The following is a 19,327-nucleotide window of genomic DNA, read 5'->3' as shown; positions in this document are numbered from 1 at the left end:
GGAGGATGGGGATGTGTGAATGCTTTTAGGTACTGGTGTGTTATATGGTACTGGTGATGAGCATTACTCGTGTCTATACCGTCGCGTAATGTAATAGTAACCGCCATGCGATCACATTAAAGCTCATCAATGCCATGGCGCGGTGGTGGTGGTGGTGGTGGCGGTGGACACGTTTCGTTGGTCGCGGAAATGAAAATTCATTTACCCAGCAAAGTCCACCCACCCACCACCGCCAGCAGGCCGGGGTACAGATGCCGCCTGCAGCGTACATTTGGCAGGCTGGAAAACGTGGTGATCACAGGGAGGAAAGTTTTCGGGTTCGTAATTTTGTGAACATTTTACTTCACAATTTCTTCACCCAATACCCGCAATTTCCACCCGAAAGCAATGCGCCTGAGCTTATAAATTTGCCTCTGGCAGCTGCTGCCGGTTTGGTCAGGGGTTTCCAACAGTCAGTGAAGTAAAAATAATTCGGGTACATGTTTGCACAACAGACACCACGGGCGCAGGCGTATTCCGCCGAAACACCTTCGCAAACTCCAAGTTACAGTTACTTTGAAGTGGAACTTTCGCAACATACCGCACGTCAGAGATTGATAAGAAAAGGATTGCATTTTAACCGCTGTTTACGTTGTATTATATCATTTATCAACCGGTTAGCGCACGTCGGCTGCTGCTCCGGTTGCTGCTGCTTATGATAATGATGGTCCCATCAAGGAAGGGTTCGATTAAGGATCGTGGGTCGTGTTGTTGAATGCGTGTGCTCCTTCGCTATCTTTCTCACGAGACCCTCATCATAGATGTGTGGCCCTGTGCTTTGAGCACATAATTATGACGTTTTATGGGATCAGATTGATGGAGCCGAAGACCGTATTCAGTACACTTTTCGGATAGGGATTCTTGAGGAATCTTTCTCCATCTTTCCAGACCAGCGCTCCTCGTCCCCCGCGACCACAGTTCCCTGTACGATGACTGATGACAGTCTGAGGCTAGAGAGGCATGATATGGCGGAAAGCAGAAGTAATTCTTTTCTGTGGAGCTTCGCGATACGAGAAAGAACCCAACGGACGGCGGGGGTGTACGTTTGCTTGTCATCCGTCCTTCTATCCATCCGTCCGTCCGTCCGTCCGTCAAGATCGTCGCTTTTCAAGAGGCTCCACTGTACGAGTTGTATGCATTGACGCAGAAGAAGGCGGTTGCTCAAGATGCTGCGGAATGAAAAGTGCCACCAGAAGAGTGAGTGCCCGAGAAGGGCAAGCCCCCTCCCCCGCTTACGTCAGGAAGGAAGACGATCTTTTGTTGCTCGCATCATTTATGGAAATGATGGCAAATGTCCTTCAATCGGATTGACATCTTTGCCCTTCGGGGAGAGGGCTGGAAAGTAGTAGCCGCACAGCCGACTGGCGGCAACTTTCTGCGATTGATTTTGTATTGAATTTCGTCCGTTCAGTTGACCAGCGATGCGGGCATTTCGTCAATATCTTCTGCTTTTCTTCTGCCGTTTTCGTTGTAAATTCAAAGCAGAAGCCGTATCTCTGCTCCGGCGTCTGAAATGTGAACGATGAACTAAACAATTTCCACATTTCGTCGCCGTTTCATCGCCGTTACGTTCCTCCCTATCTGGTGTAAAGTGGTGGAAAAACATTTTCCTAACACTTCGAAATGCTAGCCTGACCATCGGCGTCTGTCCAGCGCTTCTTGTCTGGCACTGGCAGCAGCATGGTGGCGAGAGAAAAAGTTTAGCTTACAATCGTCGCCATCGCTGGTGGGAAATGGGACTCAAGCTGTTGATATTGATGTAGCGTTGTGTCGTCGGTGTTGTGAGTTTTGCAGGCCAGGGAATCGGCCCAGGGAAACTTTTACAACCATCTTTGCCGTGCTGCGCATACCATGCCGCGCGTCTTCATCAATGGATGCCATCGGTATGGTTCACCTGTTTCCCTCGAACGCTACGGCAGGTGGCTGGCTGCTTCATGAATGAGCGAAATGGGGTTTTGTCGAGCGGCTTCCACGGTGTAGTCCGATTGTTTGTGGTGTCGGTGCGATGTTTACCCTTAGCCTTCTGGAATACCGTTTTTGTAGCCACAAAGAAGGTGTGATCGGATGAGGTGTTCTCTCCGGGGTAAGGGCGAACAGCGGACGCGTTCTACTTCCATCGGAGTCTGCTGGTGCTGGGATTCGGCGCTGCTTTCGTGTGGTGCTCTCGCTCTCGTCTCTAGCCTCGACGAAGAAGAAGTAGGTAACGGTTGTTATTATCTTATGAAATTGGCAGCGAAAAAAAGAAAACTTTGCGAATAATTTAAGAAAACAACAATCTGCGCTTCTCAATTGTGTTGCTTTTTATGTATTCGCACAATGTGACAAAGCGACGCTTTGAGGCGGTTCTTCTGCTTGAAAAAGGCTGGTACGGTAACACACACTGTACCAATGAACCTCTCCGAGACTCTACTTCTTGAGTATTATACTCAAATTGAAACGGCAAACAGTGTAAGTAGCAGCAAGAATCGGACGTATGTACACTACCTGTGACTCATACCCGGGGTAGGGTACGTAACCGGTGATTTTATGGAATGCCTTACCGGCCAAACATTAGCATAATGCTGCTGGCACACACGAAAGAAATTAGGTACGCGCCCGCCCGCGTGCGCCTGGCTTGGCCTGGCCGGGCCAACCTGCGTCTTTACTCGCATTAATGCGTGTTTCAATCGATGTTACGTTCACGCGTTTGCGATTGTGTTTAACACATGAACGTACGTAGTTTATCTTTGAAGTGTTTCTATTTTCACCGAAATGCGTGGCATTTTGAATTGCGTACCGGTTGCTCGTTTGCTTGCTAGAGAGCCATTTCTTCTTCAATTAATAACATATGTCCTGGACCCTGTTTACTCGCGTAATTATAAGTAACAGCATTCTGCCAAATCCCACCGTCACCGAGCACCGTCTATACCGTGTGATAATGTTGCTTCATTGTTGGTCGACGATTTTTTGATAACCGCTCGCTGCAGAGTGGCGAAGCGATGAAAATCCTTGAAACGGATGCCAAATGGACTGAACTGTGTTTCTCGCCGGGTTTATGGTTTGCATTTTAAGTATCCATTATGTAAAAATGGCCTTTTTCTCTTCCGTGGCGCCTGGCACGCTGGTTTTGCTGTGCTGTTTGATTCACGCTCAGCGTCGCGCGAACCGCCACCACCATCACCACCGGAGTTAGGTCTTATAGGTCTGGGGGAGCTGCTGCACGAGTTATGCTTTCTCGAAGTCACGAAATCATGAGTCTCGACTGGCGGCCGGGCTCTCGCGGGGTGGTGGAAGGAAACATTCGATACGAATCACTGGCCCCCAAGGCTGACTCCGGATATGAAGCCGCCACAGCTATCATCGTGCCTCAGTGGCCAAGGGTGGCAGTTAGTAGTGGTGCTGAAGAAATCAGCTAGAGCAGGGAATGAGCTAGTAGATGCATGAGATAAGATGAGTTTAGTCGTGCAGCTACCGGGCTGGTGAAAGCTCGTTTCGGGATGTAGAATACTGTTACACGCTGTGCTGCTAAAGACATCTTGTAACACCTTCATGTATTTAAATGATGGATTCTTACATTGTTTACTATTTCCTATAATCCTTCATTGAGGCTCATTCAAACTAGGGGAGCATGAATGGACGATTTTCAAGCTCATCCCACCATGATTAATAGCCACGAGATAAGATGCTTTTAATGTAAGTCCTACCATCTGAGAGCCATCTGCTTGCAATCAAGCGGTGACAGGTTGAAGAGAGGATGATGATGATTCGATTGAATTGAATCACTTTGCATTGAAAGCTTGTCAAGATAACTGTCGAGCACAAACGACGAAGATCTTGCTGTCCGTGCCCGGCGGTGCGACATCAAAATATGATTAGACATATTTTGTTCAAATTAAATCTTTCTCCCAAACCACCGTTACCGGCGCCGGTACTGTTCGTGGACCCCGGTCGACGGACCACGTTCATTGATAGGCGCGATTCGCGCGAAATTGGTCCGAGAGCTGGTGGTCCGCTTCGTAAGAATGGATTAGGACTCCACCGCTCCACTTGCTGCCAGTCCCGCGTCACGGTACGGTGCGTTTCAATTAACTTATACGTGGATCAATTTGCTTCGCTATCGCAAAACCGATCATTAATGGTTACTGGAAGTAGTAGTAAAACACCGAGCCATACCGTGCAGAGCGCGGGTTTATGGGGTGGTTACGCAGTGAGGATGCCATTGCACAATATCGGCAGCGGTGCGTTGCGATGTGCTTATGTTTGCGTCCTTTCGAGTGGTGGTACAGGTTTCCGTAAAAAAAATCGACGCAACGTGACAGTATGCAGAGTGTCGTACTATCGCATGTTGTGTCGGGCTTTTATTTTAAATGCCAAACTGATGGAAGGTTGGGTGCATCGAATCATCGGTTTGAAAAAAAAAGAACTATCTGATTTTCGGCACAAACAAGCCACACTCATCGCACGATTGATTGCGCCAGCTGTTCTTACTGTAGCCCGAGACAAGGAAATTAAACAAATAGCCTGTCGCTAAGCGTTTGTAATTGGCTGTTTAATTAAATCCAATTACCCGTGGGCTCGTTACGACATCGTGCTTCTCTGGTATAGCCAGGCGGGTGAACCCTTCGAATTATCTGTGTCAATTACAGCTTAGTCCTCTTTACTAACCCAACCTACTGGGTAGCTGGAGCAGCAAAAACCATAAGATGGGTGCTGTATCTTAAACAAACTCTCCGCGATGTGGAAAGATCAGTTTGAGCAATCTACTGTTTGTACTTACCCGTCAACCCGCACGCTATTGAATCTTTAAACATCCCGAGCAAACCGTTGTGTCAGAACTGCGTACAAAATGTGTTTCAATCCCGAGCAGCAGAGATTATCAAACCAATGTGTGGGGGGACGACGGTCGTTGTTTTCGTTTACTGTGCCCCATTCGCGTTGGAAAACGTTGGCGGCAAGAGGTGAGCCTCGCAGCATCGCGTTTGATAACGATTGTAGCATCTTGCCTGCCATTAGCTGCCCACCACAGCGTCAACTACGGAACTGCGCTGTTCGTTCACCTGCTTTGGAAGGACTTTCGAAGGACGAATGGAATGAGCGCGCTGCATCCAGGGCATCGATGCTGGCTGAGAAATCCGCCACTGTCCGCCACCGGGGAAGGTGCTGGCACACTCTTTGCTCGGGTACATTGTCCAAGATCCATTAGCTCGTGGAGAGGAGTCGTGAAAAGCGTCGACGTCGAAAGGTGCGGCTGTCGAAGTTAACGGTTTCTTCCACGAATGTTGGACACATTTATACGTTCGATTTGCGTCAAACAAGCGCTGATGTTGATGCCCTGTTGATTGACGTGCAGCGCGCTTGTTCGCTGGGAGATATTTCTATTTTCATGGATTCGTTCCGATGGGAGGTCACGCATTTTACAAGCATTGCTGAATACCATTTGAAACATGCGGACGACAGGGTGGCAGAAATGGCATGAACTACAGCAAAATGTAGAATTGACTTAAAAATGTCGTACCAGCGTTAGTGTTGAGACGTATTTTGTCAGCGTTAACATGAGGTTAAGTCGTGACAATGTCGTGGCAACGAGAGATAAGACTCAACTCGTACGCTTTCCTCGTTTAGAAATGGAATGCTTAACGGGGTTTTGATTATTGCATTCGGGGAATTGTATTATCTGTTTGTTAGGGATGTTTATGTGACACAATCAAACAGAAACAATCTGTTTGTATGTTTTTGTAACCATTCTCTACTTCTCTAGTATACTGACACAGATATAAATGCGTCGAGTATGTACACCATTGAAGTAAGACACATCGCATCGAGCATGAATAATGAATGTCTGTCTTTTACTTCTGAATTCAATGAAAGAGATAATCTGATAACATTTATTTATCTTCATCTAAATTTAATTTTCTCTTTTATTTAAATCTTTAACAAGCGGCTTACTAGCAGTAATTATGCAAAACATGTTCCAAAAAAACGTGAAAAGCCCACAAATGATTATCCTTGCTTCGTTATTCGCTCTTGAGCCGTGCTCTGCACAAAATGTACCACTTTTGTGTAAAAAAACATTGATTCTTTTTTCATTTTTTCCATTTCATAAACTATATTACAAAGTTGTAAGCTCCAACTCTCCATTTGCTCCGGTGGCCATTTCCTTCCGCAGTACCGCACCGCCGCGAAGGTTGTCACTGTAAATTAGGTTTTGGCCTATGCTGCACTTTCTCCTATGTGACTGGACCGTTGATTGTCGCGTCAAATTTGGCATTAGAAAATGGGAACAGCAGGGAGGCCACCCCGGAACATAACGGGGTAAGTCCATCAAAAGTGGTGCTGCACGTCTGTGTGTTTTGTTGGTGTGTAGGGGCGTCCCATCGAAAAGGAGGAGGGAGCAAAAAAGAATTCTGCAAAATACGCTCACCCAAGGCCATGAGTGCCGCTGTTCACGTTCACGCTACTTTTGGAAATCGATAGCCTTAACTCTAGCGTAGCCTATCGTTTGGCTGTCACGAGCGCCTTTTGGTTTCTCCCTTCGCTTTGCTTCATCAACGTGACAAACCACCAACCGCCAACCTGGTGGAACGCCGGTGTTCCTTGCTCCGTTACATGTAACCATTTCACTTTCTTGTTGCTGATTGGAAAGAACACCTCACAACAACACTTACATACCCATCTCCGGTCATCGTCGAAAGGATCCAAACATGGTAATCGTATCTTTATCGATTCGCGATGCGACGTTCCGGCTGCGGTAGCGTTTTGCCATCTAAAATGAATGTAACTATCCATTATTCACCATTCGGGAGGATGTTAGAACGCTTTCCTTCGCGTTTGACCTTAAGTGTGGCTTTTAGTTACTCGTACCCGTGCTGCAGCCGAGGTGGCTGGCAAGTGCTTATGGCAGATTAGGCCGGGATAATGGATTGGCAATGAAAGTTAATTTTCGGCAATTGTAGTTGAATACCTTGAATATATACGGCTCACTTCTACGCAGTAAAATATTCGAGGGAATGTTGTAGCAAAATACTGTTAGTTTTTTTTAGCAAATCAAATGTTTCCATGAGTTCCCTGCGGTTAAATATGTAAAACTCGTTTGTTTAGCTCTCATGGAAATGGGTTATAAGGTCGTGCGGATTATTGTTTAGATTTATAACTTCGTTTTCTTTAAACTACTGTTTGGGAAAGTGTCCCACAATGCTGCAGATCCGCTCTTGTACGGGAGCTCGAGATGAAATGAGGTGAAAACCATTCTTTGAATTTATGCTGCAGCTTCTGTGCACCCCACTCTTCACTGGCTGAACTTCTGGGAATGTTACCAGGCTATGTTATGAGAACTAATTCATAAAGTGCATAAGAATAATGCGACTAATGTCAGTACAGACAGTGGATATCGTTAATTTAACCCTAAACTTAAAGTATGTTGCACTTTGCTCTATTGTTATTTAATTTTCGGATGTTTACCTTTTCTTCGTTCCAGATTGAATTCCCTTCCAACAACAGCTGACTAACTGACGACAACTTCACCTTGAGCGGCCTTTCGAAATATGAAACAGACAGGTAAGCTTCGGTCGGTTTCTTCTAGCGACCACGCATATCTTTATCGCACCGGTGTGTACATCGACAATTGGATGGCTTTACTTTGGTTTTTAGCGAGCATATTCCTCCCACGGACATCTCAATCAGAGTAACGCTAAATAATGGCGCTGTCGGTGGGGGTGTGTGTCTGACGGTTTTAAGGTTGCCACGTTGCCAGCCACCTACTCTTCCGGAACGTGGCGCAGGAGGTGGAACTGGTTTACTCTTTTGATTCCCATGAATGGCTGACACCAGTTCAAACAGCCAGCGGTTCACTGAAACTGCGTTTGCCAAAACATGGCAAGGTGGCTGGTCTGTTCGAAAGATGATGTCGATCATGTGTGGTTGGTGCGTGCGTGCGTGCGTGCGTGCAGGCGGTGTTAACGTCAAAGTTGATGCCAAAGGCACGCACGTTTGGGGCACGTTTGCCACCGAATGCTCAATCAACGCCAAAGACCAGCTTTAGTATGAGTGTTTTGGACGGCTTTGGATCGCGGACTAGTTACGCATTGTATCAACGATTGGCCGTAAAGGTCTCATAATCGAAATGTGTTATCGGTTTGTATCTTGATAGCTGCTAGCCAGATGGTGGATTTTAGATGATATTCAATATCTTTTTGGCAATACAAACATTTTAACAACATTATTATGTTATTATTTCGTAAGAAAATGGCGACCATTGCAATGACTTTCATCAATAAACTATCCGCTTTAATGGGTGCATTGCATGCATTGTGCTACACCCGATGAGTCATAGAAAATAAAGCAGAAGTCCATGTTCTCCCAGGTTAGTAGAGGCTAAGCCGACATGGAACTGCCTATAACCTGATTTGAATATCCAGTCCGTGAACCATGAATGGATGTCGTATGAGTCATTTGCAGAATAGCAAATTGAATGTTATAAGCGTTAAATTTTCTTTTCAGTTTATAGACTGATGTTACAGCAAGTTTTATTAGCATTTCTTACTCATATTACTTACGCCCTTTTTTGCTAAAGTCTTATACCATATACTATGCCAACGTGTATCATCGGTAGTGTATTCTTCAATCACGCACCGAAAGCGATTTAATCAAAGGAAAACATTCTTAAATTTCAATCACAAGGTGCTTCTGAAGGTATTCTCCGATTGCACTGAGCGTGCTGCACAATTAAACATAGCGCCGCTTGTGACGGCACCCCGTAAATTCGATGCTGTGTCAAGAAAATCGTAAAATTTTTTTTCTTCGCCAAATTTTTTCACACACAAGCATCATCACGAAAGTTGCAGGCGCACGCGGCATATTATTTTGGGCCACCGTTATTCACATTCTGGCATACTTCCCTCCTACGAAAGTTGCTCACAACGAACGGCGATTGGCTTTTTGGAGGGCCTGTGAATGCTGCATGAGTGCTGCAGTGTTCTTTAAAATCATCAATCTTCGCTCCTAATGAGACGTATGCATCATCTGGGCCATCTTTTACTGTACCTTAGAGTGCTATCTGTGCGGACGGTGGGAAGAGTGTAAGATTCGCTTGGCATGTGACATTTTAGTAATGGCAAACGTCTTGGCACCATTTTTCAATTTTTGCCACGAAAAAGAAAAGAAAAACTGAGCGAGGCATTAATTAAGATGTTGAAGTTGGCTGTAGAAGAACGAGATAAAAGGAGCTGCTGCGTGCAGAAGTTTCATAATTTCGTTTCGTTTCGTGCATATGCTTGGCTTCAGTTGGACGTTTTGATGAGTTGCGCAATAAAATTTCAGTTTATTTTTAAATACTGCTTGATGGCTAGTTGGTCCAACTTTTAGTAACAGAACTTTTAATCTACTTTCGCAACCTTCACCCTAGGACCTCACCTAATTAGCTGGAACATTCAACTGTACTTGTCGCAGCCAGCAAGTAATGGGTCAGCCGATCGTCGATTGGTGAAAGGTTCTTTGTCTCAAACATTACTTGCCGCGCTCTCGGCTAATCAGATTAGCCTTGTAACGCGTTGCATGTCAATCAAATGCCACGGTCGCGATCGTTCTCAATCGTGTAATGTACTTCCTAAGGCATCGCCACATCACGCTTCCGTCTGCATTGCCAGAGAGACTGCATCAGTGCATATGTGTGTTTGTGTGCCTGCATTGCTGCCACGCTGTTGCATTCCCGATGCAGTTATTTCACATTCGTTCCATATCTGCCACGTTCACATAGAGTGAGTGCCGTTGAAAGATGGAGGTTTGTGGTCGGTCGGTGGCACGGAGTGTCTCGACACGTCGAGTCAGCATCCGTGCCCTGGTAAACAAATGCTGTCGCAGGGATGATAATGAGTGCACACTCCGGTACATAGTGCTTGATGTCGTTGCACCGCAAGCACATGGCACAGCAATGCAACAGGCGCTGGTCTGGGGGATGGAGAGCTATTCGGAGAATACTAAGACCATTGAGGAATGTTTGTGGAACTTCCTAAAAAAAACAAATATTATTTAATCACGTATCCGATTTTCATAGTGTAAGGATAAAATAATTGTCACGATATTCTAAGGTAATCTGAAACCTATTAACTTTGCTTTAAACAGCGAATAAGTACTTGAATAAGTAAAGTATGCAATAGTGAATAAGTTAATATGTGTCTTCAGTAACTTGGAAGTGAGTTTCTAGGTTGTTATTATCATTACACGTTCATTTTTCTTATTATTCTTTTTTTATATTCATGTTTGGCAATTCAGCAAAATACAGAGAAATCAACAGAGCAGCGAGACATAACAGAGAAATATCAAGGATCGAGCGAAAAAAGGAGAATTAACGAGCCAATATTCGTTTCGCTTGGCCTAACAAATCGAGGCGACTCCTCACAGCAGGGTGTCGGTTTGCATTATTTACGGAATGCAGCCTCCACGACACCATGTCGTGCTCAATAAGGGCTACGAAGGATTTGCTCCTCCATGCTTTCCGCAGAGCACACCGGCGATTAAATCCGATGATACTTTTCTTAACAAACGAATTCGGAGAATTGTACCCCGTAAATATGCCGTAAAATATTCTGTATTTGAATATTAATTGGCGTTGGGCACGACCTTCACGCAGTAAATTTGTGATCGAAAGCAAAGTGTGTTCTGCGTTATGCATTTCTGCGAATCTCGTTGCAATTTGTTATGCCGATGCCGTCCAAAGAATTTTGGTCAAATAAAGTGAGCGAAAAGGATGATTAATTGGAAGGGAATGCAAGAGTTCAAACGAATATCGATATGCAACGAAGCATAAATTTTGACCAAAATTCATAGCATGAATGCATGATTTGTTCCTTGGCTATAAAATAATGTACCCGGTACAAATGTTATATGCTAGGGATGTTGAAAATCCAATTATCTTTAAATCATCTCAATAAATTCTGCCGGTACTATGAACCGAAGAGTATAAATACTTGAAGATTGCGTGACACACGCTAAGTTAATCTCAATATACATTTTTCTTAGTTCCTGTAGCAGTAAGTGTCCAGATCGTCGATAATGCTGCTCCATCGCGGCGATGCCTGAGGGATTTAACCTACTTTCGCATAAACATGAAAAATGCAACAGTCCTGAGCATCCTGCAATGCCGATCCAGACCCAGAAAAGACGTTTGATGCGAAGTACACTGAGGGCTCCACAAAATGCGCAAGTGTATTCGCGCGCAGTGAAGGCAACGCCATTTGCGGCGACATTCCATTTCTGTAGCATTTTCAAGGAATTATCCCCAACAAGAGCCGCCTCGCCTTGGCGGTAGTCTTCTAAGCTGCAAAAGGAAGAAAGGATATCAGTATGTTTAATACATTACGTTTTGATCGATTCCACCTTGAGCAGGAAGTGATTCATTCGAGTACCGTTACTGGTACCGAAGAACCGTAGCACAATTTGCTTTGCTTCCGTTTCTTCTTACTTAGTAACTGCGGTGTTTTGGATCCACAGTTTGTTGCTTCATTGTAGCGCATTTCCGTGGGAGGAGCATGCACCTGCTGCTTCTGCACTGTAGAGGGCATACGCTGGCGTTTTCAAGGACAAACGTGAGATTCATGATACCTCACTGTCCGTCAGTTCATCACAGTGTTCGCATTACTTTTGCTCCAATGGCCAATCTGCTCTGACGCCCGCACTACGTGGTGATGGATAGAACTGGTTGGATAGAACCCAAGCCCCTTCGACTATTACGTGGGATGCCTAAGGAGGGATGCTGATTGGCTTGCATTCTAGGAGCCCATCGGCAGAGGAATTTTTCTTGTCTCGGTATGCAAATTCAATTAACAACCGTTAGACTTACTGTCAGGTTCCAGATATCCAGCATGAACCTAATCGGTGAGCTGTTGAAGTGAAAGAGTTCTGCATTGTAACACCAACGCGCTCCGACCATCAAACGAAACCAGACAAAGCGCCCCTTGCCTCTGTGGCTGTGTTTAGCGATGTCCTTGGTAAGTTGGAGCTGGTTATTGGGTGTTTCAATGTCGCAAGCATAAAGCAAGGTAAGGCAGAAGGTCCGGCTTCGAGTAGAGGCGAAAGTCATGAAGAAAGTAACAACGTTTGTGATTGCAGTTACTCCTTCTAGGTCCTTAATTTGTCGCCGTTTTGATATAATTAGTTTACTTTTTGACTGTTACTGATTATCGATACTGCTTATCGATTTTTTATAAGAGAGTTTCGTATATTTTCCTATAGTCTATTCGTCAAAGCTATACATAAATCTGCGGCTAAAAACGCATTGCGTCCAAATGCGTCTAGACGATCGCGAAAACCGCAAGTCTTTAACCGTGAAATGGGATTATTCTGAACTGTGACGCTGGTTGCAAATCAGCAGAAACGACGCCAGGTTCAGCACTTCTCGCGTCGTCTAGAGACACAACCAGCGCCAATGAATACATAAATAATGAGTGATTGACTTCGGCGGCCAATCGCATTTTGCCATGCTCGTTAATCTGCATCCATCCACGCCGCTGGGGGTTATCGGACGATTAATGAGATGTTTGTATTGATACAAAAAAAAAAGAAAGAAAAGAAGTAATTTCGCTGTAACGCCAATAATAATAGTGGTTCGCAATGCATTCAACAAACACGCCCCCCATCATTGATTAGAGTGATTCAGCTTTGTGTGAAGTTTTCTCAGGCATCGGCGTCCCCATCAGTGGTACTGCCACCAGCCTGCCTGCCAGCCAGCCAGTCTGCCTGCCTGCCTGGTGTGTGGTCTGTACAAATAAACTTGACGCAATGCGCGTGGAAACATCAATCGATAGTGAAATATATGGACAAATTAAAAGCAAACCCCATTGGGCCCCATTGGCCCAGTCTGTTGCGGAACACTGCTATCTCACCCTGGTCGGCTATAACTCGTCGATAGCGAGAGGAGCAGCACGGGACGAGCCATGGATAAACAATGCTTTTCCGCCAGGATTGATGCTGCCACCATGCCACGGACGACGGTGCGTTGTAGGAATGGGATATCCGTACCAGATGTCCGGGCCCCCCGTGTGTTGTGATCACGATCCGATCCATTTTACGCTCCCTGATTTGCAATTGTTTTGCTCCCGGTTTTTATAACCATTTGATGGCGATTTGGTAATTCGGTTTTTTTTTAACATTCAAATGCTTGACGGTAGCTGCGCACCGTTGCGTTCTCAATCGTTTGTTTAAATGAATTCACAAAGGCTTCATGCTTGTCCCCATGGTCCCGATATGCCGCTACTCGAGCACAGGACGAGGCGAGGTTAAGGAGCGCTCCACCATCAACAAGAATAATATATTCCAAAAGCAGTTCTCTGGAGCCACTTTCGCCGGCACATTTCGCCATTGCGTGGTGTAGGTCAGGGCGTCGCGACTATGTGGCGCACCAACCGCACGGTTTTATAGTAAATAGTTCACCGGCGCAGTGGAGTAGTAATACGCTTTGAGAAGGTCCCATTACGCCCTGCTGGCAAGGGCACGATTGCAAAGATAATGTGCATCGTTTGTCACACGCAAACAGTAAGTAGCAATAAAAGTATGTGAACTTAAATGGTTGGAATCGAAAAAAAAACCCATTTGGTGGTAGTTATACACGTCATCTCTGTTCTAAAACTATGTGCTCTAAAGAATGGCTTAAACCAAATTTTCGAAGAAGCATTTTCGAGTTTATAAGCCACCTAAGTTTATATACACTTGTTGTATAAACGGTTGGGCAGCATAAAACACACAACATTCTCGTGCCTGGCCTTCGGCGTGTGACAGAACTCGTTGCGGTGCCGATGCTGCTATCCATTGGAATTCTAATTAAAATTTCCCATTCGTTTTATGAGGGTGTTTTGGTCGATGGTTGAGATAAGGCATGCGTTCGTCGTGCCCCTTCATTCCGCGTCAGGCCGGATGGCACTGGGATCGTGGGAAAGCGGCTGGCGGGCCGAGCTTTGGCTCATCGAATGGCGGGAAAACTCTGATTGCGCGTATTGCGCCGTAGAGCCGCTTTGCCGCATGTTTACTTAAAGATATGTTGCCTTTGCTGTGCTCACTGCAGCCCTTTTTTTGACGCCGATGCCGGAAGCGCAGTTTGCACAACAACAACCCCTTGGGATTTACTTTGTCAGCGTGTTGGCTGCGCTCTTATTGGCGATTGATGTCTTTCGAGGGAAAGCTCTGCTTGCTGTTGAGTGCGTTTGTTGTTTTAAAGCATATCACACACTAGACTAACTGAGTTTTAGCCATCTAAAAGCGTGTTAACTGTAAACTAAAAAGGATTTTACTAAATGGATTTTAAGCATGCAATATCTTCCGTCCTTGCTGAGGGCACAGCTGTTTGATCTGTCGATGGTTTGGAAGACACCAAACTCATAAACTCCTCGAAATGTGCTATCAACCATGGGTTACTCGTGTTCTGTGTTCTCTCCCTTTTTTGTATTCTATCGGGGTAGTGCATGTGTAGCTATTTGGCCAGGACTGGCATAAAATTCGATTCCACTCACGCCAAACAGCATCATCATCTCGAGGGTTCCATGTCTACCTTCAAGCTTCTCTCCACGACCGGAGTATACTAGCAAAAGCAGGGGAAAAGAGCACATCTTCTCGGATCGCAGTATGTCTGGGCGGATATTGGACTTTTTGCAGCTCCAACAAGCGGACGTTGGGGTGGCCAGGTCAATGAACCACGAGCATAGGAGGGATTACTGAATAAATAACCACCATTACCCACCCGTATTGTGGCCGGGGGTGGGGATCGTTGGTTGGTTTGTGGTGCGCGTTGCATTTCTACCGCGAGGACTCCCCAAGGACTCATCAACATACACCCCATCTTCTTTCAAAAACACACGCCACAGAAGGTAGACAAAATCTCACGTGGCCACTGTTAGCAGGAAGTGGTTCACGAGCACCATCCATGAATCCGAATTGTATGAGATTATTCAACGTTTCACAGCTTTAGTGCTATGGGGCCCTTTTGCAGGTGCAAAATAGAATGAATAATATAATGAATAATAGAAGTGTCTTCTTAGTAAAACATTCGCTATCACTAGATGATTCTTTGTTGCACCCATGTGATTGGTATAATTAATATTAAACAAAAATTAACGTTTTCCTTTTTGTGAATTCAAAGCATCTTCAATCATCTTTTTGCGCGCTCCTTATGGGAGTAATTTGTTCTATTTCTTCTCTGTTTGTCTGGTGCTTTTTATCTAGGAAAGTATTTCTTTCTGTCTTCCTTAAGCACACTTAAGTGTGTATGGTTTTGTGACTTTTAAGATCTGGTAGATGGCAACATATCCTAATCACCGATCAATCAATCTACTGCTTACACGATCCTATTGGACTTACGAGGGACCACAGTTCAAATGCATGTAATGTATGAAACATTACACCTCGATGACATGGAAGGTATGCGAAAACCGTGTTCGCCAAGAGGTGATCGTCATGATAGTTGTTTGATTGCCTGTAATGCAAGCGATCGGTTATGCACCGGATGTGTTTGGCAACGGTACCGTGGAGGTTTTTTTTAGCTGGCTAATTGACGCGCTTCCAGTCGCGGCTCATCGAATCACAATTAGGTCAGCCAGGCGGCCGCTGTACGGCCTCATTAGTTTCGTCACCTTTTTGGCAAGAGTACACCAAACTTACCGCTGATGATGGGGATGACTGGGTATCAGTTTTGGTGGTTTCCACCAGGAAATCACTTGTCATCATCGTTTGACACCGTACCTGGACCGTGGAGTTGAGATATTTTAATTGAATTTAAATCAGAGCATCTAAAACAGATTACCATCCCTCCGAATGTGCCTGCCCCCAAGGAAATGTCTCTGTCTTTTGACTGTGTGTGTGTCTTTTATATCTGGAAGTATCTTGAATCATGATTTTTCTTCATTTTCCATTTTCTTCTTTCCTTCTTCGACAGGAAGTAACTAAGTGCACATAAGTGACTGTTGTCGTATCACTGGAGAGTGGCACTGAAACAAAAAATAGTGCTTTGTACGGCAAAACTATCCTGCTTATTAGTGGTGATCCTGAACGACATGCTGAAACGGTACTGGAGGAGCAGCCGGACGCAGGGTTTTCCGAACAATCTAGCATATTAATTGCCTTTCCTGCGGGGTATAAGTACCAGGGAGTTTTTGCACTGGCGCCGTGTTCGATCAGGCTTTGATAAAGAGCCAGATCTATTTTGGTACATGCGAAAATGACGACTTCCGTGTCGGCCGTCGATGGTAGTACGGCTAACTCTGGCACGCAACGGAAGGGACACAGGTGAGTAAAAGGTTACAGTTCTGCTAAAAGCCAAATATCCCATGAAGGAGTAATTTGATTAATCCAACAAATGCATCTGTTGCTGATTGGCCTCTGATATCTGTCCTGTTTGCTTTCAGGCGAAATGAGTCTATGTATGCGATGACCGGTCTTTACTCGGAGGCGCAAACCGACGACAGTAGCGCTGACATTCCGCAGGACACGGAGTCCGAATCGCTGCCGATGTCGGTGAACACTGTCACGACTACGACCACATCGGCTACCGCTACGGTGGATACGACGGTAATCAGATGTCATAGTCGCCAGCCATCCAACAGTGTTATGATGGACCGCGAGAAACCGTTGCCCAATGTGCTGCTCATCAACGACGATTACACGCGCGACTGTGGCATACTGAGCTGTAGGCCAACGGCGGTGCAGCACTTTGCCCGAATCAAGGTACATAAACGAAAAGCGATGGCGGCTGTTGCGGCAGCGGACAGTCTTCGCTGCTATGTTACGCACTGAATTCTTAATTTCGTTTCGCCCTAAAGGTGTTCGTACTGCTGCTGTCGATCCTGGTTACCCTGCAGCAGGCGCTCAGTTCCGGTTACATCAACTCTGTCATCACGACCATAGAGAAACGATTCGAAATACCGTCAAGTTTGTCCGGTTTGATAGCATCGAGCTACGAGATTGGCAATGTGATCACCGTCATATTTGTCAGCTACCTTGGTAGCCGGCGCCATATTCCGGTGTGGATTGGAATAGGTAGGCTTCTGGCGGGCCGACGATGGGATGATTAATTTGGAAATAGGTACTCACCAAATCGATGTTCATGGTTCCCGTCCCCAAATAGGTGCCGTTATCATGGGTATAGGATCGCTTGTGTTCATGGTGCCCCACTTTACCGGCGAAGCGAATCCGGGCATTACGATCGACAATAAAACCTCTGACAACATCTGTCGCATTGTGTCGGTACGTGAGCAGGACATGGGCCTGGGGCGACTGTCCAACAGCCTTTCGAATCCGCCGCTTACATCGCACAATTTGAGGTAATTTCAACGGCCGCCAACATGGAAGCAATGTCGGGTCGAACCATATGAGGTATAATAATCGAATCCCTTGTTGATTTCGTTTTCTTCCAACAGGGGCGACAATTGTTTGAAAAGCAAATCGTCCACATTCGGTCCTGTGATACTGTTTGTGATCGCACAAATACTGCTCGGAGGTGGCGGAAGCCCACTTTTCACGCTCGGCACCACGTACGTCGATGATCACGTTCGCAAGGAAAGCTCATCAATGTATATCGGTAAGTGGATTATTTGGTTAGGACCCGTTGGGGCGTTTTGAAGCAATAACATACATTTGATTGGTGTTATTTGTGTTTTCCTCAGGTGCAATGTACAGCATGGCAGCTTTCGGTCCCGTGCTTGGATTTTTGCTAGGAGCCTATTTACTGTCCTTCCACATGGATTCCTTTTCTGGTAGTGATATCAATATTGGTATGTCACAGTTTTATATGCAGATCTGTGTGTATCCATTTTAATACCATTTCTCACGGAACATTGCATTTTTAGACCCCGATGATCGTCGATGGGTTGGTATGTGGTGGGGCGGATTCCTAGTTTGCGGTATCCTGCTCATCCTGGTCGCTGTACCGTTCTTCTCATTTCCGAAGGTAATTTCCAATGTTCTATTTGGTTTGGGTGATTGTCATTTTGCGGTTTTCATAACCGATTCCATCGCATCCATTCCGGTGCCGCAGGTACTGACACGGGAGAAAAAGAAAATACGGATAGCAGAACAGCGAGTTCCGCAGCTGCAGCAACTTTCGGCCAACAATTCAAGTAGCTTGCCACGATCACAGCCTAATGTTTCGCAATCCGGAGGTACTTTACCGCACCAGCAGCAACAGCAGCAGCAGCAGCAGCAGCCAGGTCAACATCCGCCGCACCATTCCAGCACCGGGACGGGGACAAGCAACGGCAACAATGAGGACACCGGCTATGGCAAGGACATAAAAGGTAGTTTTGAAGCAGGCAATAAATCTCCCTACATCCATCCATTCACCCATCCCCCTTGGACAGTGGATCGAGGAGAAACAGAAAGCAGATTGTGCGCAAATTAGAAACCCTGTAGCACCTCTCAATCACCCTGCCAGCATTATTTTGATGGTGTTTCCCCGTTTTTGCAGACATTCCGCAATCGATGTGGCGCCTGGTAACGAACCCCGTGTATATCTGCACCTGTCTTGGGGCCTGCATGGAGCTGATGATTGTTTCCGGCTTTGTGGTTTTCCTGCCAAAGTATTTGGAAACGCAGTTTAGCTTGGGCAAAAGCCAAGCAAGCGTCTTTACCGGTTCGATCGCAGTACCGGGCGCCTGCATCGGTATTTTCGTCGGTGGCTGCATCCTGAAACGCTTCCAGCTCAAACCGAAGGGCGCCGTGCAGTTCGTGCTCATTTCGAACCTTGTCTGCCTGTCCTGCTACGGATTGCTGTTCTTTTTGGGCTGCGAAAATCTGAAAATGGCTGGCACGACAATACCGTACTACAACAGCACGCCACACAACGTTGAACCGTTCCAGGTTAACCTGACAGCGGCCTGTAATTTCGGCTGCGAGTGCCACATGTATGACGTCGAGCCGGTGTGCGGTAATAACGGGCTGACCTACTTTAGTCCTTGCCATGCAGGCTGCACGGCGTTCTCTTCCAGTTCCAACTATACCAACTGTGCTTGTAAGTAGTAAGGGGTGTCGCTGTTTGGGGTCATTATCTTTAAAGTATTTTTCGGATCTATTTTCTATTTTTCTACCAGGTGTGCAAACCAACGTGACAAATAATGTGTATAGGGGAGTGGAAGGAGCGCAAGCGCAGGCCCTCAACGCTCACGAAAATTTCGCGGAAGTAACAGTGGTTCCGGTAGCAACGGCCGGTGTCTGCAATACGCCATGCCGCACGATCTATCCTTTCCTCATTTTGCTGTTCTTTATGACGTTCGTCGTTGCTTCAACGCAAATGCCACTTCTTATGATAGTGCTAAGGTACACACATTTTTGTGCTTTG

General features: G+C 45.9%; 1 protein-coding gene across 7 annotated transcripts in view; it reads left to right on the top strand.

Moving 5' to 3' along the window:
* Positions 1-19,327, top strand: part of LOC125950645 (solute carrier organic anion transporter family member 4A1) — a 28,641-nt gene that overhangs the window by 4,342 nt on the left and 4,972 nt on the right. For all 7 annotated transcript variants that reach the window (XM_049678820.1, XM_049678813.1, XM_049678819.1 and 4 more), the window contains exons 3-13: positions 7,493-7,572; positions 15,932-16,281; positions 16,401-16,719; positions 16,815-17,031; positions 17,120-17,315; positions 17,412-17,572; positions 17,658-17,765; positions 17,841-17,941; positions 18,029-18,287; positions 18,458-19,000; positions 19,080-19,305. In XM_049678820.1, coding sequence (XP_049534777.1) covers positions 16,214-16,281; positions 16,401-16,719; positions 16,815-17,031; positions 17,120-17,315; positions 17,412-17,572; positions 17,658-17,765; positions 17,841-17,941; positions 18,029-18,287; positions 18,458-19,000; positions 19,080-19,305 — 2,198 coding nt within the window. In that variant the 5' untranslated portion in view covers positions 7,493-7,572; positions 15,932-16,213. The remainder of the gene's footprint in view (positions 1-7,492; positions 7,573-15,931; positions 16,282-16,400; positions 16,720-16,814; positions 17,032-17,119; positions 17,316-17,411; positions 17,573-17,657; positions 17,766-17,840; positions 17,942-18,028; positions 18,288-18,457; positions 19,001-19,079; positions 19,306-19,327) is intronic.

The sequence above is a fragment of the Anopheles darlingi genome, chromosome 2 (assembly GCF_943734745.1).
Source record: "Anopheles darlingi chromosome 2, idAnoDarlMG_H_01, whole genome shotgun sequence".
In the NCBI taxonomy this organism is placed as follows: Eukaryota; Metazoa; Arthropoda; class Insecta; order Diptera; family Culicidae; genus Anopheles; species Anopheles darlingi.
Note: the sequence above shows the minus strand (reverse complement) of the source record. Positions and strands in the feature narration are given on the sequence as shown.